This window comes from Carcharhinus amblyrhynchos, chromosome 35, assembly GCF_965287045.1.
Source record: "Carcharhinus amblyrhynchos chromosome 35, sCarAmb.v2.hapA, whole genome shotgun sequence".
Classification (NCBI taxonomy): Eukaryota; Metazoa; Chordata; class Chondrichthyes; order Carcharhiniformes; family Carcharhinidae; genus Carcharhinus; species Carcharhinus amblyrhynchos.
The window spans coordinates 9,481,442-9,505,594 of record NC_137358.1 but is presented as its reverse complement, the minus strand read 5'-3'; the positions used below and the strand labels follow the sequence as shown (position 1 = coordinate 9,505,594).

General features: G+C 46.8%; 1 protein-coding gene across 3 annotated transcripts in view; it reads left to right on the top strand.

Annotated features, from left to right (window-relative positions):
- Positions 1-3,176: 3,176 nt before the first annotated feature.
- LOC145361783 (ADP-ribosylation factor-binding protein GGA1-like) overlaps positions 3,177-24,153 on the top strand; it is a 60,012-nt gene continuing 39,035 nt past the window's right edge. For 2 of the 3 annotated variants that reach the window (XM_080217758.1, XM_080217756.1), the window contains exons 1-2: positions 3,177-3,241; positions 23,362-23,446. In XM_080217758.1, the coding sequence (XP_080073884.1) occupies positions 3,199-3,241; positions 23,362-23,446 (128 nt within the window). In that variant the 5' untranslated portion in view covers positions 3,177-3,198. Of the gene's footprint in view, positions 3,242-4,329; positions 4,531-23,361; positions 23,447-24,153 lie in introns of those variants that run through there. The other variant, XM_080217757.1, reaches the window with a different exon arrangement.

Genomic DNA, 24,153 nt, shown 5'->3' with positions numbered 1-24,153 from the left:
GCAGGGTAAATATGTGGGGTAACAGGGACTGGGTGGGATTCTGGCCGGTGCAGACTGGATGGGCTGAATGGTCTCCCTCTGCACTGTAAGATTCTATGATAATAGTCTCAGACAGAATAACTCTGTGACCATACAACACTCCTCCCAGGCTCCAACTGAGGATCCTCCCCAGGACCAGAAGATCCTGCCGGTGAGAGGGGCTGGAGACTCTCACCCACAGAAGCCAAATAGGGTGGCACGGTGGCACAGTGGTTAGCACTGCTGTCTCTCAATGCCAAGGACCCGGGTTCAATTCTTGGCTTGGTTCACTGTCTGTGTCTGCACATTCTCCCTGTGTCTGCGTGGGTTTCCTCCTGGTGTTCCGGTTTCCTCCCACAGTCCGAAAGTCATACTGGTTAGGTGCCTTGGTCATGGTAAATTGTCCCTTAGTGTCCCAAGATGTGCAGGTTAGGTGGATTGGCCACGCTAAATTGCCCCTTAGACCTGAATTTTACCGCCCCACTTGGCATGGGAATCGGAGCGGACGAGGGTGGACAATGGGAAGGTTTGTTGACCTCGGTCAGGATTTTACAGTGACGGGACAAACAAGGCCACAAAATCCTGCCTTTAGTGTTCCAAGATGTGTAGGTTAGCTGAATTGGCCATGCTAAATTGCCCCTTAGTGCCGGGTAGTGGGGGGATTAGGGTAAATATGTGGGAATACAATGGATAGGGGCTGGGTGGAATTGTTGTCAGTGCAGGCTTGATAGGCCAAATGGCTCTCTCTGCACTGTGGAGATTCTATGATTAATATAGGCCTTTTCCTTCCTTTCCCCTTTGCACCTCCTTCCCCATTCCTGACTCCAGTGGTTCAGTGAATGGAGATTACTTGAGGAAGAGGAGAGTGTTGCCTGTGTGCCTTGACTGACATTTACCCCTCAGTCTTACGGGCGGTGTGAAAATGACTTGCTGCCTTTGTCCGAGAATTTCACTTCAATGGTAATCGATTAATTCTGAATTGCTTTTGGGATAACCTCGGGGTGATATAAACACACATTATTTCTTTATTGGAAGCAGAGCATTGCTGCTTGATTTAAAAAAAAATGCACTTTCAGAAAAACGGAAGGAGAGGGCTTGGGAGTTAGACAAAAATTTAAAGCTAATTGGGAATTTTGTTACTGTCTCCTATATCGATCACAGAGCAAATCCGTTGTGAGGAGGTGATGGCCCAGTGATATTATCGCTAGACTATTAATCCAGAAATTTAAGTAATGTTCTGGGGACCCCGGTTCGAATCCCACCACGGCAGATGGTGAAACTTGAATTCAATAAAAAATAAGAATCTACTGATGACCATGAAACCATTGTTGATTGTCTGGGAAAAAAAACCATCTGATTCATTAATGTCCTTTAGGGAAGGAAATCTGCTGTCCTTACCCGGTCTGGCCTACATGTGACTCCAGAGCCACAGCAATATATGGTTGACTTGCAACTGCCCTCAAACAACTAGGGATGGGCAATAAATGCTGTAAGAAGTCTCACAACACCAGGATAAAGTCCAACAGGTTTATTTGGTAGCACGAGCTTTCGGAGTGTCACTCCTTCTTCACATCAGTGAGGAGTTGTATTCATAAACGGGGCATATACAGACACAAACTCAAATTACAAGATAATGGTTGGAATGCGAGTCTTTACAGGCAGTCAAGTCTTAAATGTACAGGTAATGTGAGTGGAGAGAGGGTTAAGCACAGGTTAAAGACGTGTGTATCGTCCCCAGCCAGGTCAGTTAGTGAGATTTTGCAAGCCCAAGCAAGTCATGGGGGTTACAGATAGTATGACATGAACCTAAGATCCCAGTTGAGGCCACCCTCATGTGTGCGGAACTTGGCTATCAGTTTCTGCTGGGCGATTCTGCGCTGTCCTGTGTCGTGAAGGCCACCTTGGAGAAGGCTTACCCGAAGATCGGAGGCCGAATGCCCGTGACCGCTGAAGCGCTCCCCGACAGGAAGAGAACACTCCTGCCTGGTGATTGTCAAGCGGTGTCCATTCATCCGTTGTTATAGCGTCTGCATGGTCTCCCCAAGGTACCATGCCTCGGGACATCCTTTCCTGCAGCGTATCAGGTAGACAACATCGGCCAAGTCGCAAGAATATGTATCATGTACCTGGTGGACGGTGTTCTCATGTGAGATGATGGTGTTCATGTCGATGATCCGGCACACTTTGCAGAGGTTGATGTGGCAGGGCTGTGGCGTGGTCACTGTTCTCCTGAAGGTTGGGTAGTTTGCTGCGGACTACTGTCTGACAATAAATGCCAGCATCTATTGCCCATTTTTGCCCAGTTGCTCTTGAGCTGAGTGGCTTGCTCGGCCATTTCAGAGAGCAACTGAGAATCAACCACATTGCTGTGGCTCTGGAGTCACATGTAGGTCAGATCAGGTAAGATTGGCAAATTTCCTTCCCTCAAGGACATCAGTGAACCAGTAAGAAGTCTCACAACACCAGGTTAAAGTCCAACAGGTTTATTTGGATTCCCAAGCTTTCAGACCACGTAAATCAATAGTAAATGAGCTTTGACAAAGGGTCATCCAGACTCAAAATGTCAGTTCTTTTCTCTCCTTACAGATGCTGCCAGACCTGCTGAGATTTTCCAGCGTTTTCTTCCAGCATATGCTCCAACGCCCTCCCACCCCCACCCCACCACACTCCAACCTCCTCTCCCCCACCACTCCAACTCCCTCCCTTCCCACCCACCACTCCAACCTCCTCCCCTCCGCCACCCTCCCACCCCACCACTGCAACCCCCCTCCCTCCCCACCACTCCAATCCCCTCCCTTCCCCCACCATTCCAACCCCCTCCTCTCCACCACTCCAACCCCCTCACCACATTATCCAACCCCACCCTATCACTCCAAACCCCTCCCCCAGCACTCCACCCCCCCCACTCCAATCCCCTCCCACCACGTCAAACCTCCCCAACCCCCACCACTCACTGCTTTTATTTGATAATAATTCAAATAATTCCCCCTCTTTTTTCCACGGCAACTTCATTGCAGTGTTAATGTGAGCCTCCTTGTAACACAACCACAGAAACTTGAAACTTCTGGGCCCCACCAGGCTGGGCATTGCCACTTTAAGAGCTGGCTGGCTGGCGATGCCGTAGGGGAGGAGGTGTTTACTGCTTTAAGAGTCGGGTCCGGGTGGGAGGTCGGCTCCAAGATGGCGGCTCCGGCGGAGGAGGAGAGTCTGGAGTCGCGGCTGAGTGAGTGCGAGGGAGCGGGGAGGAGGGGACAGAGAGTCGGCCTCAACCCGGGGAGAGGGAGCGGGGGGACAGATGGAGCCCCTCATTCAGCCCGGGGTGGGGGTCCCGCCGCCGGAGGGGAGGGGGGGCGCGCCCGGGAGGATTGGCCGGCGGAATGTTCCAGAAGCCGGGCTCCGGCTCGTTTTGCTGCCGGGGTGTTTCCTCATCCCCCGCGCTGTGTCTCACACCCCTCCCCGGGAGGGTAGCTGTGTATGGGGGAGTGTGGGGTGGTGAGGGAGCTGCTGTGTGCGGTGCGGGGCCGGACATTTTGTTTGAGACACGGTGGGGGAGGGGGGCGGCGGAAGGATAGCGATGATTGACAGGCGGCCCAGCCAATGGGGAGGCTGGGGGCGGCGCCGCCGAATGTTACCACCCAATCAGTGCGGAGGGGCGGGACTTCCGCTGCTGTCTCCGGATAACTGAAGCTGCTACCCCCCTACCCCTCCTCCCCCTCTATCGTCCCCCCTCCCCTCCGTCGCCCCCCCTCACCCCTCTGCACCCCCACCTCCTCCACCCCCACCTCTCCCCCCCACACCCCCCACCTCTCCCCCCCACCTCTCCCCCCCCACCTCTTCCCCCCCCACACACCCCCACCTCTTTCCCCCCCCCACACACCCCCACCTCTTCCCCCCCCCCCACACACCCCCACCTCTTTTCCCCCCCCCACACACCCCCACCTCTTCCCCCCCCCACACACCCCCACCTCTTCCCCCCCCCACACACCCCCACCTCTTCCCCCCCCCACACACCCCCACCTCTTCCCCCCCCCCACACACCCCCACCTCTTCCCCCCCCCCCACACACCCCCACCTCTTCCCCCCCCCCCACACACCCCCACCTCTTCCCCCCCCCCCACACACCCCCACCTCTTCCCCCCCCCCACACACCCCCACCTCTTCCCCCCCCCCCACACACCCCCACCTCTTCCCCCCCCACACACCCCCACCTCTTCCCCCACCCCCACACACCCCCACCTCTTCTCCCCCCCCCACACACCCCCACCTCTCCCCCCCCCGCCCCCCCAGCACCCCTCCACACCTCCCTCCTCCCCACCAACACCACCACCACTGTTCACACTCCTCCCCATCACCACCCCGAACACATGTTACTTTAAGTGAACTGGGAGCACTCTCACCTTTCAACATCAAGGTTCTAGGTTCAAGTTCCTTTGGGAGTATAAAAAAAATCAATCCTGGCACTCCTGTGCAGTACCAAGGGACTGCCACACTTTTAGATGTGCCACCTTTCAGGTGAGATCTTTTGAGTGGCACAGTGGTTTAGCACTGCTACCTTTCAGTGCCAGGGATGTGGGTTTGATTCCTGGCTCGGGTCACTGTCTGTGTGGAGTGTGCACGTTCTCCCCGTGTCTGCGTAGGTTTCCCCTCTCAGTCCAGAGATGTGCAAGTTAGGTGGATTGGCCGTGCTAAATTGTCTGATCATATCAGGAAGATTACATTAACACTGCAATGAAATTACTGTGAAAATCCCCTAGTCGCCACACTGTGGTGCCTGTTTGGGTACAAAATTTAGCTTCTAACCAGCACATCTTTTAGACTGTGGGAGGAAACCGGAGCACCCAGAGGAAACTCTCACAGATGCAGGGAGAATGTGCAGACCCTGCACAGACAGTGACACAAGCTGGGAATTGAACTCAGGTGCCTGGGCGCTGTGAGGCAGCAGTGCTAACCACTGTGCCAGCATGTCACAATGTAAGTTGTGAAATATCCTGAAGAATGGTGATTTCTCCAACAGGGTTTCATTTTGATTTGATTTAATATTGTCACATTTATTAACATACAGTGAAAAGTATTGTTTCTTGCGCGCTAAACAGACAAAGCATACTGTTTGCAGAGAAGGAAAAGAGAGAGTGCAGAATGTGGTGTTTAGGTCATAGCTAGGTGTAGCAGAGATCGACTTAGTGCGAGGAAGGTCCATTCAAAAGTCTGACAGCAGCAGGGAAGAAGCTGTTCTTGAGTCGGTTGGTATGTGTCCTAAACTTTTGTATCTTTTTCCCAATGGAAGAAGGTGGAAGAGAGAATGTCCGGCATCCTTTGTTATGCTGGCTGCTTTGCCGAGGCAGCGGGAGGTGTAGACAGTCAATGGATGGGAGGTTGGTTTGCATGATGGACTGGGCTACAATACGTTTATTGTAAATTGTGAGGTTTTTTAAGTGCTGAGTGTTTCAGTAATTTAAATGAAAGAGTGAAGAATTATTACCTTGCGCAGCTGGCCCTGGTGCGTTGCTTAAGTGATGCAAATCTATTTATTGCTGCCTTGCTTTGAGAAACGGATCAATTTGGAGGTGGAATGGAACGAGCAGCTGCAACTGTGCAGCTCATCACATGTAAGAATAGTGTCCCGGCAATAAAGGGGGGAGTTTGGATTGGCGTAGAGAAATAAAGAAATCTCGCTACAATGGGATAAGATTTAGTGAACCCACAGTTGGAATATTGTGCGCAGTCTTGTCTCCCTGTCTAAGCAAGTATCTCCTTACCTTGGAGACGATACAGCAAAGATTCATGAGTTTAGTTCCTGGGATGTCCAAGTTGAGAAGCTGAGTAAAGTGGGCCTGCATTCTGTGGAATTTCAAAGAATGGGAAGTGATATCACGAACACTACAGTGCAGAAGATGCCCTTTGGCCGATCAGATCTGCACCAATGCATGAAAGACCTGCCCATCTAAACCCACTTGCCAGCACTTGGCCCATAGCCTCGAATGTTATGGCGTGCCAAGTGCTCAACCAGGTACTTTTTAAAAGGATGTGAGGCATCCCGCCTCCAACACCCTCCCAGGCAGTGCATTCCAGACCGTCACCACCCTCTGAGGGGAAAAATGCTTTTCCTCAAATCCCTCCTAAACATCTCACCCCTCACTTTTAACTTGTGTCCCCTCGTAACTGACCCTTCAACTAAGGGGGGTAGCTGCTCCCTATCCACTCTGTCCATGCTCCTCATAATTTTGAACACCTCAGTCAGGTCGGCACTCAGTCTTTCTTGCTCCAGTAAAAATAACCCAAGCCTATCCAACCTCTCTTCACAACTTAACAGTTCCATCTCAGGAAACATCCTGGTGATATCACTGAAGCATACAGGATTCTGGAGGGACTTGATAGGATTGACACTTGAGAGATGGTTTTTCCCCGCCTGGGGAATCAAGAACGTGGGGGTACAGCCTCAGGATAAGGGGGTAAGCTTTTAGGACTGAGATGAGGAGAAATTACTTCATTCAAAGGGTTGAGTCTTTAGAATCCTCTCCCCAGAGGGTGGTGGATGCTCCATCGTTGAGTGGGATAGACAGATTGTTCATCCCTGAGGGAATTAAGTGGGTGGGAAGATGGAGTTGGCGGTGTAGAAGATGAGCCATGACTGTATTGTGTAGGAGAGGAACCCTATGACAAAGACAAAATACTGTGGATGCTGGAATCGGAAACAAAAACAGAAAATGCTGGAAATTCTCAGCAGGTCTGACAGCAACTGTGGGAGAGAGAATAGAGCCATTGTTTTGAATCTGGATGACCCTTTGTCAGCTCTGACCCTTCAGTTGTCAGGCCTGCTGAGATTTTCCAGTATTTTCTGTTTCTCTAGAGGAACCCTATGACCTTTAACTACATTTAATGTTCGTATAGTTAAGTTAACTTTGCAAAGTAGCGTGTTTTAATTAATAATTTAAGTTTGTAGATTCGTGGTAAAGTTGTGATTTTAATCATCCCAACAACAGTTATTCAATCCTAGAATCTACAGTGCAGAAGGAGGCCATTTGGCCCATCAAGGTTGCCCCAACAACCATCCCACCCAGGTCCTATTCCTGCAACGCCACATATTTACCGTGCTAATCCCCCTGACCCTAAGGGGCAATTTAGCATGCCAATCAACCTAACTGGCAAATCTTTGGACTGTGGGAGGAATCTGAAGCACTTGGAGGAAACTCGCGCAGACATGTGGAGAATGTGCAAACTCCGCACAGATAGTGACCCAAGCCAGGAATCAAACCCGGGTCCCTGGTGCTGAGGGGCAGCAGTGCTAACCACTGTCACCATACTGCCCCTAATGCCAAATAAAAAAATGGAAACTCTCATAATATACTTACTGGTGGTAGGGGTAAGAGAGCCTAAAGCTAGAGGGTATAGGTTTAAGGTGAGAAGGGAGAAATACAAAAGGGTCCAGAGGGGCAATGTTTTCATGCAGAGGGTGGTGAGCGTCTGGAATAAGCTGCCGGAGGTAGTAGTAGTGACGGGTACAATTTTGTCTTTTAAAAAGCATTTAGACAGTTACGTGGGGAAGATGGGTTTGGAGGGATATGTGCCAAATATGGGCAATTGGGAGTAGCTAAGGGGTTTTTAAAAAAAAGGGCAGCATAGACAAGTTGGGCCGAAGGACCTGTATCCATGCTGTAAATCTCAGTGACTATATGATGCATGGAGATTAGTTTATTGATCTGTTTTATTTCCTTAAGAAATAACCTTCAAAAACATTGTATGGATAGAACACATGTATTTTTAAAATTTTGTCTAGAAGCCAATGGTGAGCTATTTTACTATTTGCATTTCAGATGTCCAACATTTACAGTATTCATGCACCATATGATAGATACTTTGTGTCATGTGCCATGTCATGTCCAGAGAGAGGTCTGGGTGAAACTGAAGTGTGATTATTTCATCTGTAAACTCAGATTAGTGATGTGGTTTTCATAAAAGCAGAGCGCTAGTTCCTGTTGAGCAGTTGGTTCAGGGAGGGTGTCCAGTGCAATATGGAGGACAAAATGTTTTGCCTTCAAGATATCACTAGCCACTGTTGTCACCCCTCAATTCACTGCCATTCGTTTTGAAAACCTAGAAGAATATTAAACTGACATTGCAGTGAATGAGGTACGATGGGCAGTCTTTAAAGATAGGTTTCAGTTAACGGTGCCAATGGCTACGTGTTAAATGCTGCAGTCATTAGCGGTGCAGTGACAGTGGTTAGCACTGGCACCTCATAGCTCCAGGGACCTGGGTTAGATTGCAGCCTTGGGTGACTGTGTGGAGTCTGCACGTCTCCGTGTCTGTGTGAGTTTCCCCTGGATGTCCCATTTTCTCCCACGCTCCAAAGATGTGCTTGGCCAATGCACCTAACCTGCACATCCAGAGGAAACCCGTGCAGACATGGGGGAGAATGTGCAGACTCCTCAAAGATAATGACCCAATCTGGGAATCGAACTCTGTCCCTGACGCTGAAAGGCAGCACTGTACCACTGTGCTATACCTCTGTGTTATTGCAGATCCGATGGGCCAAATGGCCTCTTCTGCATTGTAGAGATTCTATGATTCCATTCCATGATCCAAATGTACAAGATGTAGCTTTGTCCCATGCATTTCTGACTTAGGTCAACATGGTAGCACAGTGGTTAGCACTGCTGCCTCACGGCGTCAGGGATCCGGGTTTAATTCCGGCTTGGGTCACTGCCTGTGTGGATTTGGCACATTCTGTGTGGGTTTCCTCCAAGTGCTCCGGTTTCCTCCCACGATCCAAAGATGTGCAGATTAGGTACATTGGCCATGCTAAATTCTGCCTCAGTGTACCCAAAATGTTGCAGGTATGCGGCGACTAGAGGATTTTCACAGTAACTTCATTGCAGTGTTAATTTAAATCTACTTGTGACTAATAAACCTCTACTCTAAGGTGGCACCAGAGTGAGGCAACTTCTTGTAAGCTGTGCGCAGCATTCCTTCTAATTTTGTCTTTTAGCCTCGTTCTATGCTTCTAAAACTTCCTTCTAACTCTTTTAAACACTCTACATCCTAGCTATGACTGTAACACTACAGTCTGCATCCTCTCCTTTCCTTCTCTATGAATGGTATGTTTTGCCTGTATAGTGTGCAAGTAACAATACTTTTCACTATATTAGTACGTGTGACAGTAATAAATAAATTTCAACTTTTAACTTTAATTTTAATACCAGACCTTCCCAATTCATCAATTCTAACAATATCTTTATCTACACAATGTACCCCATGACTGAATTGCAGCTAGCTTGAAATAACCTGTCCTTGGCAATAATTTTCCAACCTTTTGGGAATGAAAGTGAAGTGTAAGTTATGTGGCTGCATCCTGGAAGTGCTAAATTATAGTTTGAAGACAGTTCAAGCAGCTCCCTCAGTATACTGATTTGGCAAGGAGGAAATAATAATTACAAGGTGTGCAATTTGTTAATTTGTGTCTCTGGTCTATGTAATTTAAGGGTATAATTACTTTATTTCCAAATCTTTTATTGATACATTAATATGCAATGCCTTTTTAATTGTTGCTTGGGTATCAAAGCACTACAATAATGATAAGGTTCACATTGTCAGTGATTTTTCTTCTAAGTGAGCATCAGTTCTTGAGTACAGAGCTCTCAGTTGCCCCTGAACCATTTTAGCTTAAGTAAAGTATCGCGTTAAATCAGATGGCCCAACTTCAGTTCTTTTTTTTTAAAGTTTATTTATTATTGTTACAAGTAGGCTTACATTAACACCATAATGAAGTTACTGTGGAAACCCCCTAATCGCCACACTCTGCGCCTGTTCTGGTATGCTGAGGGAGGATTTAGCATGGCCAATGCACCTAAGCTTTCCCAGAGTTACACCTCACTAAAGGTCAGCAAAATAGGGTAGCACGGTGGCTAGCACTGCCTCACAGCACCAGGAGCCTGGGTTTGAATCCTGGCTGTGTGGAGTCTACATGTTATCCCATGTCTGCGTGGGTTTCCTCTGGCTGCTCCGATTTCCTCCCACAGTCCAAAGATGTGCAGGTTAGGTTGATTGATTGGCCATGCTAAATTGCCCCTTAGTGTCCCAGGATGCATAGGTTAGAGGGATTAGCAGGGTAATTATGTGGGGTTACGGGAATAGAACCTAGGGGGTATTGTTGTCAGTGCAGACTCGATGGACCTAATGGCCTTCTGCAAAGTAGTTTTTCTCTCGGCTTATATTATTAACACTGCAATGAAGTTACTGTGAAAATCCCCTAGTCGCCACACCCTGGTGCCTGTTCAGGCACAGTGAGAGAATTTAGCGTGGCCACTGCAACCTAACCAGCACGTCTTTTGGATTGTGGGAGGAAACCTGTGCAGACACAGGGAGAACGTGCAGACTCCACACAGACAGTGACCCAAGCTGCCTCACAGCACTGGTCCCTGGTGCTGTGAGGCAGCAGTGCTAACCATTGTGCCACCATGCTGCCCTATTTTGCTGAGCTTTATTGAAATGTAACTGGAAAAGTAAAACTTTTGTGTTGCTATTATCCTGGCCATGTTAAAATAATCAAAAGAATTTGTCCTTCCAGAATTGTATGTGACTGGAGAGAATATTTTAAACAGGAATGACGTTCTGATGCCTGCATTATTTGTAGTGGAAGCAGATTGATGTGGTAAATTAAGGGTGTATTTTTCAGTGTGATGTACAACTTTATTTGGAGCTGCTGTACTTAGTCACCGCCTTTGTGTCCTCCAACGTGGCATGCTTAGGCAGTTTGCAGGTGCATGACAGTCTAGATCTCCTGGGAGCTGATGGTGCTGCCAGGCGGGAAGCCTTACCTGCGATGTACTCGAAGATGTCTTTGACCAACAGGTTCATGATGCTCATGGCCATGGAGGAGGGGCCAGCATCGGGGTAAACCTGCTTCATCATTTTGTAGATGTATATGGAGTAACTCTCCATCCTGGACCACCACCTCTTCTTGCTGCTTTTGGTTGCCATCTTCTTTTGAGCTTTCTTGGTGATCTTCTTGGAAGTTTGTACTTCCTTTTCTTCCAATGCCAAGTTAAAGTCCAACAAGTTTACTTGGAATCACGAGCTTTCGGAGCACTGCCCCTTCATCAGGTGAGTCACGTTTTCACAGTAACTCCATTGCAGAGTTAATTTAAGCCTACTTGTGACAATAAAACTTAGGTGGCTTGACAAAAAACACTCTTGTTGTCACAAGTAGTCTTACACTAACACTGCAATGGAATTACTGTGAAAATGTGAATCACCTGATGAAGGGGCAGCGCTCCAAAAGCTCGTGAAACCAAGTAAATCTGTTGGACTTTGACCTGGTGTTGCGAGATTTCTTACTGCGCCCATCCCACTCCAACGCCAGCATCTCCACATCATTTCTTTTCTTCAGGCACGATGCAGACAGACTACAGACATAACAACAATACAAGAAATATGTTGCACACTCTTAAAGCTTTACTTTCAGCTTTCAGGACGTGAGCAACTTATAGCCTAGATCCCTGTAATTGCATCGCTGCAGTCCGTCTCTTACCAGCCCCTCCACTGCGGCTGCGTTCGCTGCTGGGTGACCCCAGGGAGGGAGCATGCAGTGTCCACTGATGCCATTGAGGCCTTCCACACCTGCTGGACACCACAGGGCCTGGAGTGCGTTATTAACACTTTTTAATCACCTTTTGATCTGATGTTGTAAGTTTAATTTATGCTTGCTTTGTGTTTTGGGTGGTTCAGCTTAAAGGGGCTGCCCTTTTTGCTTTGTTTCTCACTTTAGTTTTATTTAAGTTGCCAAAATGATTGGCAGTAGAATCCTAGATCCAGTTATTTCTAGGCCTGTAACTCTGGATTCAGTTGTGTAAATTCAGGAAGCCAAATCGTACGCACTAAACATCTGGAATGTAAACTAAACAACGCAAAAGTGAATAAATACCCAAGTGGGATAATCTTAGCATCCTACAGTGCAGAAGGAGGCCATTCGGCCCATCGAGTCTGCACCAACCACAATCCCACCCAGACTCTATTCCCATTACCCCATATATTTACCCTAGCTAGTTCCCCTGACACTAAGGGGCAATTTAGCACGGCCAGTCCACCTAACCTGCACATCTTTGAACTGTGGGAGGAAACTGGAGCACCCAGAGGAAACCCACGCAGACACGGGGAGAACGTGTGGACTTCACACAAACCGTCACCTGGGGTCCCTGGCACTGAGGCAGCAATGTGCTACCTGTAGCCCATTAATTGAAGATAATAAGTCTCAAAAGCTCAGTTTAATTTTGCCTCCAGCCCCCCCGCCTTCTGTGTTTTCTTTAATAGTTTTCAAAAATATTAGAGAAGCTTAAATTAATCTTTATGGTTAATGACTGTACATATAAGAAATGTATGTTGGTTCACTTTGATGAAACTGGTAACTTCAAAAGACATGATTAGAAGTGTCCCCAGTAACATTCCACTTGCTGGGATGAAGATCCCTGTGGGATCTCCACAGCTGAATCACTCCTGTGTGACGGCTCAGCACACTCGGTGTGAATGCGAAAAAAAATGTTTTTGTACACATCACTGAAACAATGAAACCAGCTGATCCTATTTCCCTGTAGTGGGGAAGATGAATGTTTTTTTTAAATATTCAGGAGATGCAGGCGTCACTGGCTAGAACAGCATTTATTTAACATCCCTAATTGCCTTTGAGAAGGTGGTGGTGATCTACTGTAGTTCACGTGGTGTAGGTACACCCACAGTGCTGTTAGGGAGGGAGCTTTTGATTTATTTGTTGTGGGACATGGGTGCTGCTGGCCGGGCCAGCATTTATTGCCCATCTCTAGCTGCTCTTGGAGAGCAGTTGAGAGTCAACCACATTGTTGTGGCTCTGGAGTCACACATAGGCCAGACCGGGTAAGGACAGCAGATTTCCTTCCCCAAAGGGTATTAGTGAACCAGGTGGGTTTTTCCCGGCAATGGTTTCATGGTCATCAGTAGATTCTTAATTCCAGATCTGTTTTATTGAATTCAAATTCCACCATCTGCCGTGGAGGGATTCGAACCTGGGTCCCCAGAACGTTAGCTGAGTTTCTGAATTGTCTAACGATAACACCAATAGAGCATCGCCTCCCCTATTCTAGGATTTTGACTTGGTGACAGTGAAGGAATGGTGGTTTAGTTCCATGTCAGGATGGTGTGTGGTTTGGAGGGGAACTTGCAGGCAGTGGTGTCCTCATACGTCTGTTGCCCTTATCCTTCTAGTTGTTAGAAGTTGAGGATTTGCAGGTGCTGTCAAAGGAGCCTTGAAGTGCTGCAGTTCATTTTGTAGACAGGACACGCTATTGCCACTGTGCATCAGTGGAGGAGGTGTGTATTTTTAAGGTAGTGGATGAGGTGCCAATCTCATCCACTACCTGCTTTATCTCAGATGGTATGAAGCTTCTTGAGTATTGTTGGAGCTGCACTCATCCAGGCTAGAGGAGAGTATTCCATCACACTCCTGACTTGTGCCTTGTAGAGGCATAAGTTGACAGGCTTTAGGGAGTCAGGAGGTGAGTAACTAATGGCAGAATTCCCAAACTCTGACCTGCCCTTGCAGCCGCAGTATTTATATTTGATTTTGATTTACTATGGTCACAGGTATTAACATACAGTGAAAAGTATTGTTATTTGCGTGCTATACAGACAGAACATATCGTTCATAGAGAAGGAAGCGAGAGAGTGCAGAATGTAGTGTTACAGTCACAGCTAGGGTACAGAGAAAGATCAGCTTAATGCAAGATTTATTATCATCAAATCCTAGAATCCCGACAGTGCAGAAGGAGGCCAATCAACCCATTGAGTCTACACCGACAAAAGTCCCACCCAGGCCCTCTCCCCGCAACCCTACGCATTTACTCTGCTAATCCTCTGACACTAGGGTCAATTTAGCATGGCCAATTAACGTCTTTGCACTGTGGGAAGAAACAGGAGCACCTGGAGGAAACACACGGATATGGGCAGAACGTGCAAACTCCACACAGACAGTGACCTGAGACTGGAATTGAACCTGGGTCCCTGGCTCTGAGACAGCACTGCTAACCACTGCGCTTCCCAGACAAACTACCAATGTGATGGCCAAGAATCGAACCCGGGTCAACTGCTTGGAAGGCAACTATGCTCACCACAATACCACCATCATGAAAAGTATTGTTTCTTGCATGCTATATAGACAAAGCATACTGTTCACTGAGTACAGAGGGGAGAAGAAGAGGAGAGAGTGCCGAATGCAGTATTACAGTCATGGCTAGGGTGTGGAGAAAGATCAACTTAATGTGAGGTAGGCCCATTCAAAAGTCTGATGGCAGCAGGGAAGAAGCTGTTCTTGAGTCGGATGGTACGTAACTTCAGACTTTTGTATCTTTTTTCCCCAGCGGAAGAAGGTTGAAGAGAGAATGTCTGGGGTACACGGTGTCCTTAATTAATTATGCTGGCTGCTTTGCCGAGGCAGTGGGAAGTGTGGACAGAGTCAGTGGATGGGAGGTTGTTTTGTGTGATGGATTGGGCTACATTCACAGCCCTTTGTAGTCTCTTGCAGTCTTGGTCGAAGCAGGAGCTATAACAAGCTGAAGATTAGGTGTGTTTAGAAGTCATCTTAGTTTTTGGCTCATTTTCAAGTATGCAGGTGGATTATTTTTCATGCCTGAATTGAAAGGCATACTAAAGCAGTGGAAACTAACTGACTGCTTCAGGTGATTTCACACTCTGTGCAGACGCAATGTAAAATTGCGTAGATTACGGGACAGCAGGAGGCCATTTCGCTCATCGCATCTCTGCTGGCTCTCTAACAGAGTGATTAGAACAGTGCCAATCCTCTGCTTTTCTCCACAGCCCTGTGTGTGTGAGAGAGAAACAGTTGATATAAACTTTAGTTCTGTATTGGGCAGAGGGTATGGCTTACATTGTTGCAAAGCTCAGAAATAATATAAAAAGCACGACTGTGCATCACCCACACATAGAATCATAACGTGAATGCAGTTTTGAATGTTGGAATGGCAATTCTAACATCGAATTATACATACAGTAGAAATAAGAGCGATAGTTCTGACAAAAGGGTCATGTAGACTCAAATGTTAGCACTATTCTGTCTCCACAGACACAGTCGGACCTGAGGTTTTCTGGTTTAGTTTCAGATTCCAGTCTCTGTTTTTATCTGTATGTGAAGTGCAACAGAATCTCTTATATTCATAGGGGCAATCCCAAATGACACGTGTGGGAGGACTTTGACTCAAGTCTCAAAGGTTAGGCATACCTATGGATGTTAGTTCCCCCACAGGTTGAGGGTCAGGAGTCTCTCAGCTACCGCACTGGCGATGTGATTGTCGTACACTAAAAACAACATTTTTTAAAGTTTATTTATTAGTCATAAGTCGGCTTGCATTAACGCTGCAATGAAGTTACTGTGAAAATCCCCTAGTCGCTGCACTCCAGCACCTGTTTGGGTACACTGAGGGAGAATTTAGCGTGGCCAATGCATCTAACCAGCACGTCTTTCAGATTCGGAGAAAACTGGAGCACCTGGAGGAAGCCAACGTAGACACAGGGAGAACATGCAGACTCCGCACAGATAGTGACCCAAGACCAGAATCGAACCTGGGGCCCTGGTGCTGAGGCAGCAGCGCTAACCACTATGCCACACCATGCCGCCTTAAAAATCAATTTATTAGTTCTGTGCAGGAGTTTGTGTCTTGGCCCCAAAGTAGTGATGTGAGTTTGAGTTTGTGAAATAATTTAACACACAGCTTGCCTCCGCTTTAGAAATCTTTCATTATTTTCCCTGCGCTTTTTAACATATTAAAATGTCCCAGGTGTGTGTTACGAAACAAAACTTGGCATCTGGCCACACAGCAGGTGATGAATGACTTCATTACAGTGATAGAGCTGATAAAGCAGGAATAAAGAGTCGGGGCAGGATTTTTTAAGGAGACAGATCCTGGGCTATGGGGCCCTTGCTGCCTTCACTGCTAATTCCCTGATTGTCTTCTCACTGTGTTATAATTAAGGCTTGCTGCATGTTCTTTGCCTCGTTCTTTGCAACATCTTAAACATAGCAACTAGGAGCAAGAGTAGGCTATTTAGCCCCTCAAGCCTGCTCCACCATTCAACAAGATCATGGCTGATCTCTTCGTGGACTCAGCTCCACTTGCCCGCCTGCTCACTGTAACCCTTTTTTCCTTTACTGTTGAAAAATTGATCTGTCTTTGCCTTAAAAACATTCAATGAGGTAGCCTCAACTGCTTCGCTGGGCAGAGAGTTCCACAGATTCACAATCCTTTGTGTGAAGAAGTTTCTCCTTAACTCAGTCCTAAACCTGCTCCCCCTTATTTTGAGGCCATGCCCCAGTTCTCGTTTCACCACCATTGGAAACAACTTCCCTGCTTCTATCTTATCTATTCCCTTCATAATTTTATATGTTTCTACAAGATCCTGCCTTATTCTTCTGAATTCCAATGAGTATAATCGCAGTCTACTCAGTCTGTCCTGATAAGCCAATCTCCTCAACTCAGGAATCAACCTAGTGAATTTCTTCTACACTCTCCAGTGCCAATACAGAGGACGGCACAGTGGTTAGCACTGCTGCTTCACAGTACTAGGGACCTGGGTTCGATTCCCAGCTTGGGTCACTGTCTGTTTGGAGTCTGCATATTCTCCCCGTGTCTGTGTGGGTTTCCAGTTGCCTCCCACAGCCCAAAAGACGTGCTCCTTAGGTGCAATGGCCATGCTAAATTCTCCCTCAGTGTACCTGAACAGGTGCTGGAGTATGACGCCTAAGGGATTTTCACAGTAACTTCACTGCAATGTTAACATAAGCCTACTTGTGGCTAACAAATAAACTTTAAGTAAATCCTTTCTCAAGCAAGGAGACCAAAACTGTACACAGTACTCCAGGTGTGGCCTCACCAGCACCTTATTCAGCTGTAACATAACCTCGCTGTTTTTAAACTCCATCCCTCTAGCAATGAAGGACAAAATTCCATTTGCCACCTTATTTACCTGCTGCACCTACATATCTACCTGGCAGGGGAGGGCCAGTGATCAGGCTTGATTTCCCAGGATACTTATCTGGCAGAGGTGAAGCCATGATCAGGCGGGAGACATGGCTAGCCCATTGCACTGGGGGAGCGCTGACACCTGCAATCATGGTTTCCCCTGGGTAGATTAGGTAGCCAATGAGGTTAAACCAAGGCTTTACCTGATGCAATTTATCTCGGCCTTTTGGCTAAGATGAAGTGTTAGATTTTGAGTTGTTATTGTTCATAGAATCCCTACAGTGCAGAAGGAGGCCATTCAGCCCATCAAGTCTGCACTGACCACAATTCCACCCAGGTCCTATTCCCACAACCCCATGCATTTATCCTAGCTAGTCACCCTGACACTAAGGGGCAATTTAACATGGCCAATCCACCTAAGCTGCACATCTTTGAACTGTGTGAGGAAACCAGAGCACCTGGAGGAAACCCACACAGACATGGGGGGAATGTGCAAACTCCACACACAGTGACCCAAGCCGGGAATCGTACCTGGATCCCTGGTGAGGCAGCAGTGCGAACCACTGTGCCAGCATGCAGCCCTACTGTGCCACCATGCTGACATATTGGGATACAGTGAAAAGTATTGTTCCTTATGCGTTTTACAGACAAAGCATACCGTACATAGAGAAGGAAACGAGAGAGTGTAGAATGTAGCACTACAGTCATAACTAGAGTGTAGAGAAAGATCAACTTAGTGCAAGGTAGGTCCATTCAAAAGTCTGCTGCAGCAGGGAAGAAGCTGTTTGAGTCGGTTGGTACATGACCTCAGACTTTTGTATCTTTCCCAATGGAAGAAGGTGGAAGAGAGAATGTCCGGGATGCGTGGTGTCCTTAATTATGCTGCCTGCTTTGCCGAAGCAGCGGGAAGTGTAGATAGAGTCAATGGATGGGGGCTGGTTTGCGTGAGGGGGTGTAATGCCTCATCCTGTCAGCTTGGATCTTGTTTGATGGAGCCCAGGATGGGATGAAACATCCTTATCTTGTCAGCTTGGATCTGTTTTGATCCTCATGTGGGGACCATGATTTGACTTAATTTGCTCTTTTGATTCAGAATAAAGCACCAAAAGGTACAAAACGAAACAGCGGAATCCTGTACCCTGTGGTTCACAGGCTTGGGTGATAACTACTGCTTGCTGATCCACATTTCCCTAATCTCCATGGGTTATCATATAACCAGAATCTTTTAAAGGTCACTGTTTGTAAAGTTGCCCCTCCCATATAATGAAGTGGTCAAACTGGAATAGCAAGATTTGCACTGGAAAGTTTGTCAGCCACAAAATACTTAATACTTTAGAAAACATGGAAAGTACAAGGTGAATGGAAATTAGGAAAGCGAAGAGCGGATATGAAAAAAATACCCTCACATAAAATTCAAAAAATCCTAAGATTTTAATAACATGTTAATAGCAAGAGAATAATTAAAGAAAAGGTGTGATTGGTTTGCTTTATTGGGATGCAGTGAGAAGTATTGTTTCTTGGGCACTATACAGACAAAGCACACTCTTCATAGAGAAGCAAAGGACAGAGTGCAGAATATAGTGTTACGGTCATTGTTAGGGTATAGAGAAAGATCAGCTTAATGCAAGGCAAGTCCATTCAAAGCCTGACAGCAGCAGGGAAGAAGCTGTTCTTGAGTAACACTATGTTCTGCACTTGCTACTTTCCTTCTCTATGAAGAGTGTGCTTTGTCTGTATAGCGTGCAAGAAACAATACTTTTCACTGAATCCCAATACATGTGACAATAATAAAGCAAACCAGTCAAACCTTTTCCTTATTCTCTTGCTATTAAAGTGTTAGTAAAATATCTTAGGATTTTTTTTGGTACGTGTCCTCAGATTTTTGTATCTTTTTTCCGATGGAAGAGAGAATGTCCAGAATGCATGGGGTCCTTAATTATGCTGGCTGCTTTACTGAGACAGCGGGACGGGATGGGAGGCTGGTTTGTGTGATGGACTGGGCTTCCTTCATGACCCTTTGTAGTTTATTGTGGTGTTGGGCAGAGCAGGAGCCGCACCAAGCTGTGATACAGCCAGAAAAGATGCTTTCTATGGTGCAAGTGTAAAAGTTGGTGAGAGTTGCTGTGGACATACCAAATTTCCTTAGTCTCCTCAGAAAATATAGGCATTGGTGGGTTTTCTTGACTATGACATTGGCGCGGTGGGATGGAGTGTGGTGACTGGCGGATTTTCACAGTAACTTCATTGCAGTGTTAATGCAAGCCTATTTGTGACACTAATTAATAAACTTTAAAACTTTGTGACAGGGAGGAAGGAGTTGTCAAAATATTTGTCGTCTCTACCCCTGCTCCCAAAAATGGTTGGAAAAAATGTTTGTACTTATGCGAATTAGCCATTGACACACAGACCATTTATACCAGACCTTCCTTGAAGTAACAATAACTGTCAGATTGTCTTTTCGCTCCGTTTCACTTAGCTTAACCTGGGCCTGCACATTTCCCATCCAGATTCTACACTGATTCTGGTGGGAAATGTGCAGTACTGTCATTTCTGGAGTTCTTCAGAGGAGGGACTGAAGCCCCCTAGCGCGCGCACCCTCCCCCCCTCTGCACACAGTGCCGGCTGCCATAACATGGGTAAGTTTGTAGTTCCCAGCCACTTTGACAGGAATGTACGTGAATGGTTGAGATGGAGCAGTGGATGGGGGTGGAAGTCAGGGTGGTCTTTGGGGAGGGGTGGGTATGCAGAGTTGTCAGTGGTGTTAGAGGGGGCTAGGCTGTTCGGGGAGGGGGAGTATAGTCAGAAGGTTGGGAGGGTAGCTGGAGTTCCAGTGGGAGTCTGTGTGGTGGGGAGGTTGGGGGGAACCAGTACCATAGTTCCACTGGAGTTTGCAGTGGTTTAAATCTTTCCATCCTTTCAGTTAACTATTCTGCTCGGAGAGTCCGAACCATCCAAAGCCTCTGATTTAAATCAGAGGGTTCCAGATGTACAATCGTTGCTCCACAGAAGTTTAAACTTCCCAGACAATTCCCATATAGTCCTTCGTTGGGGACTTGGGGGGAAGGTTGGGGTGATGGTCCCATTAGCACCTCTTCTGAGGGTACCTCTGGGATGTACACATGTGCATGTACATGCATGCACACACACACACCAGGGAACAGGCATTCTGGGCCATTGAACCTTTCACATTCATGGGATGTCCCAAAGTAATTCACAGCCAACTTTGTCCTGGACACAAACAGCAGCCAATTTACACACACAATCCAAAGAACAGCCTGGAGATATGCGGCCAGCTGATGTGTTTTGATGGCCAACGTTGGTTAGGGATAGCAGCAGAATTCCTCTACTTTTCAAAGATTCTGTGAGACCTTAGTCTAAATCTCACTAACTGTCCTGTCTGGAGACAATACACATCTCTTTAATCTGTGCTTAACCCTCTCTCCACTCACATTGTCTGTACCTTTAAGACTTGATTGCCTGTAAAGACTCGCAATCCAACCATTATTTTGTATATTGAGTTTGTGTTTTTGAGGTTGTGAACTGAAATCCCACTCACCTGACGAAGGGGCAGCACTCTGAAAGCTAGTGGCTTTTGCTACCAAATAAACCTGTTGGACTTTAACCTGGTGTTGAGACTTGCAGATCTTAGTCTAAGCAGACAGCTGGAGCCTTGGATTAACGTGTTCCCAACAAGACAATGTTACTGTTAATGTGACATTTCATAGAATCATAGAATCCTACAGTGTAGAAGGAAGCATTTGGTCCATTGAGTCTGCACTGACCATAAGCCCACCCAGGCCCTATCCCCATGCATTTACCCTAGCGAGTCCCCCTGACACTAAGGGGCAATTTAGCCCAGCCAATCCACCTAACCCACACATCTTTGGACTCCATCCTTGAACGGAGCTGCGTTTGTCTAGGACTTTTCACATCCTCCAAACAATTTCGGCACTGCTGTGTTAACCTAGATTATGTGCTCAAGTCCCTGAAGTGGGCAACACTTTGAATCGAGAAGGGAATGCTTACGTAGTATAGATAGTTCCACAATCCATCAGGCAATGATCTCTCTTCACAAGGATCATGCTTGAACAATCAGGTCTGTAATCTTTGGAACATTTCCCTGACCTGTGCTCCCGTCAAACACTATTTCTCCACAGGGAGCTGGGAATCACTTCTGCTCAGGAGCAATAGGGCTTTCCTCTGCCGTCAGAAAATATTTTACTCTGTATGTTGTCAGATGTCGCTGCATTTTTCATGAGCAAGGCAGATGCCTGGAGTGATATACGCAGAAGCCCGAATATATAATTGGAAATAAATGCCGAGGAGAGCGCAGCTTGTTGGCGCTTTAGTGGCGGGAGGGCAGGGAGTGATAATGTGCAAGATTAATGTGATTTTCTCATGAGTTAAAATTGAAGGCGGATTTTGACGACTTCTTCCACCCTTTTCACCATCCCTGCGTGACGGAATGTGCCTCTCATATTGTCGAGTGACACCAGCTGTCTCCTATCCTGGTCCAATTGACTCTTCCTTACATGTGAGTCCAGATAGAAAATGTAGAGGGATCATCAAAGCAGAACCTGATCCATCTTTGCCCAGCATACAGGTGCGCCCACACACACACTTTTCAGTAACTCAGTAATAACCAGAGTCATAGAGATTTACAGCATGGAAGCAGGCCCTTTGGCCCAACTTTCCATGCTACCCTTTTTTATTTACCACTAAGCTATTCCAAATTGCCCGCGTTTGGCCCATATTCCTCTATACCTGCCTTTACTATGTAACTGTCTAAGTGCTTTTTAAAAGACAAAATTACATCTGCCTCTACTACTACCTCTGGCAGCTCATCCCAGACACTCACCAGCTGCTGTGTGAAAAAATTGCCTCTCTGGACCCTTTTGTATCTTTCCCCTCTCATCTTAAACCTATACCCTCTAGTTTTAGACTGGCCATCTTTAGAAAAAGATATTGACAATCTGGTCCCTTCTCTCCCCACCAGGATTCCTCTGATGTCTTGCGTTGTATTGACAGCTTCCAGTTTGCAGCCCCTAACTGCCTTCTATTCACCATGGAAGTGCAAGCTCTCTACACCTCCATCTCACACCAGGATGGCCTGAGAGCTCTTTGCTTCTTTCTTGAAAAGAGGTTTGAAGAATTCCCATCCACCACCACTCTCCTCTGCCTGGCTGAACTCATTCTCTCTCTCAACAACTTCAAGGATTATCTGGACTCGAAACATCAGCTCTTTTCTCTCCCTACAGATGCTGCCAGACCTGCTGAGATTTTCCAGCATTTTCTCTTTTGGTGTTGACTACCTAGTTGAGCTATGCCCTTTATTATTTTATAGACCTCCATAAGCCTCCTATGCTCCAGGGAAAAAAGTCCCAGTCTATCGAGCCTTCTTGTAACTCAAACCATCAAGTGCTGGTAGCATCCTAATAAGTAAAGTTTATTTATTAGTGTCACAGGTAGGCTTACATTAACTCTGCAATGAAGTTACTGTGAAAATCCCCTAGTTGCTACAGTCCAGCGCCTGTTTGGGTCAATGCACCGAACCAGCATGTCTTTTGGAATGATGTGGAGTTGCTGGCATTGGACTGTCTCACAACACGAGGTTAAAGTCCAACAGGCTTATTTGGTACCACGAGCTTTAGAAGCATTACCTCTTCACCTGATGAAAGGGCAACACTCCCAAAATTCGTGCTATCAGATAAACCTGTTGAACTTTAACCTGGTGTTGTGAGCCTACTTACTGTGTCTTTCAGAATGTGGGAGGAAACCGGAGCACCCAGAGGAAACGCGCACAGACATGGGGAAAACAGGCAGACTATATACACACACACACACACACACACACACACACAGTGATCCAAGCCAGGAACCCAGACCCCACTGTGAAGCAGCAGTGCTAACCACTGCGTTACCGTGCCGCCGCTTTTCTGCACTCTTTCTTGTTTAATAATATCCTTTCTAAAATAGGGTGACCAGAACTGCACACAGCGTTCCAAGTGCAGCCGTACCAATGTCTTGTATAACTTCAACAAGACGTCCCAACTCCTGTACTCAGTGTTCTGACCAGTAAAACCAAGCAGGCTGATTGCCTTCTTCACCGCTCTGTTCACTTGTGACTCAACTTTCAAAGAGCTATGAACCTATAAATGCAAATATAGAAGGAGGCTGACTGGCCTCTGTCTGTATATCTTTCAATTTCTCATAAAATTATGGAAAGATTTTTTGAAGTCAAGAAAGTTTTATTAATATTAACCTTGCAGTCCTAGAGCTGATTGTCTCTGACAGATTTGGTGTCTTTGCCTCAGTCTGAGCTATATTTATCTTGTTTTCAATGCAGATAAAGCCACAAATCCTTTAAACCGGGAGCTGGAATGGAACGATATTCAAGCATTCTGTGATCAGCTGAACAAGGAATTGGAAGGGTAGGTACCAGATGAAACCAGTAATGCAAACTGCAGTGAATCAGCTCATGGAGTTTACTATAAAAAGTGTTTGCCATTGGCTGGCACTGGCCTTTGACTTTCATACATCTTTGCTTCGGAGGCTGAAGACCCTTCTGGGTTTGCTGACCTGAATCAGTGGAAAATTACCAGTGTTATATGAATATAAGAACTAGGAGCAGGAGTCGGCCATCTGGCCCTTCGAGCCTGCCCCGCCATTCAATAAGATCGTGGCTGATCTTTTTGTGGACTCAGTTCCACTTACCTGCCCACTCACCATAACCCTTCATTCCTTTACTGTTCAAAAATATATCTATCCTTGCTTTAAAAGGATATCAGGGAGTCCGGTCAACTAAGAGGTTACGTTGAGGGGTGCTGGATATGGCCGAGGCTCAGGCATTGCTTCACATTCACACCGGCAGCACGGTGGCACAGAGGTTAGCACTGCTGCCTCACTACACCAGGGACCCGGGTTCAATTCTGGCCTTGGGTGGCTGTGTGGAGTTTGCATGTGCTCTCCATGTCTGCCTGGGTTTCCTTTGGGTACTCCGGTTTCCTCCAAAGATGTGGGCTTTAGGTGGATTGGCCGTGCTGAATTGCCCCTTAGTGTCACGGGGATTAGCAGGATAAATAACGTAGGGTTAAGGGGATAGGGCCTGGGTGGGATTGTGGTCAGTGCAGACCCAATG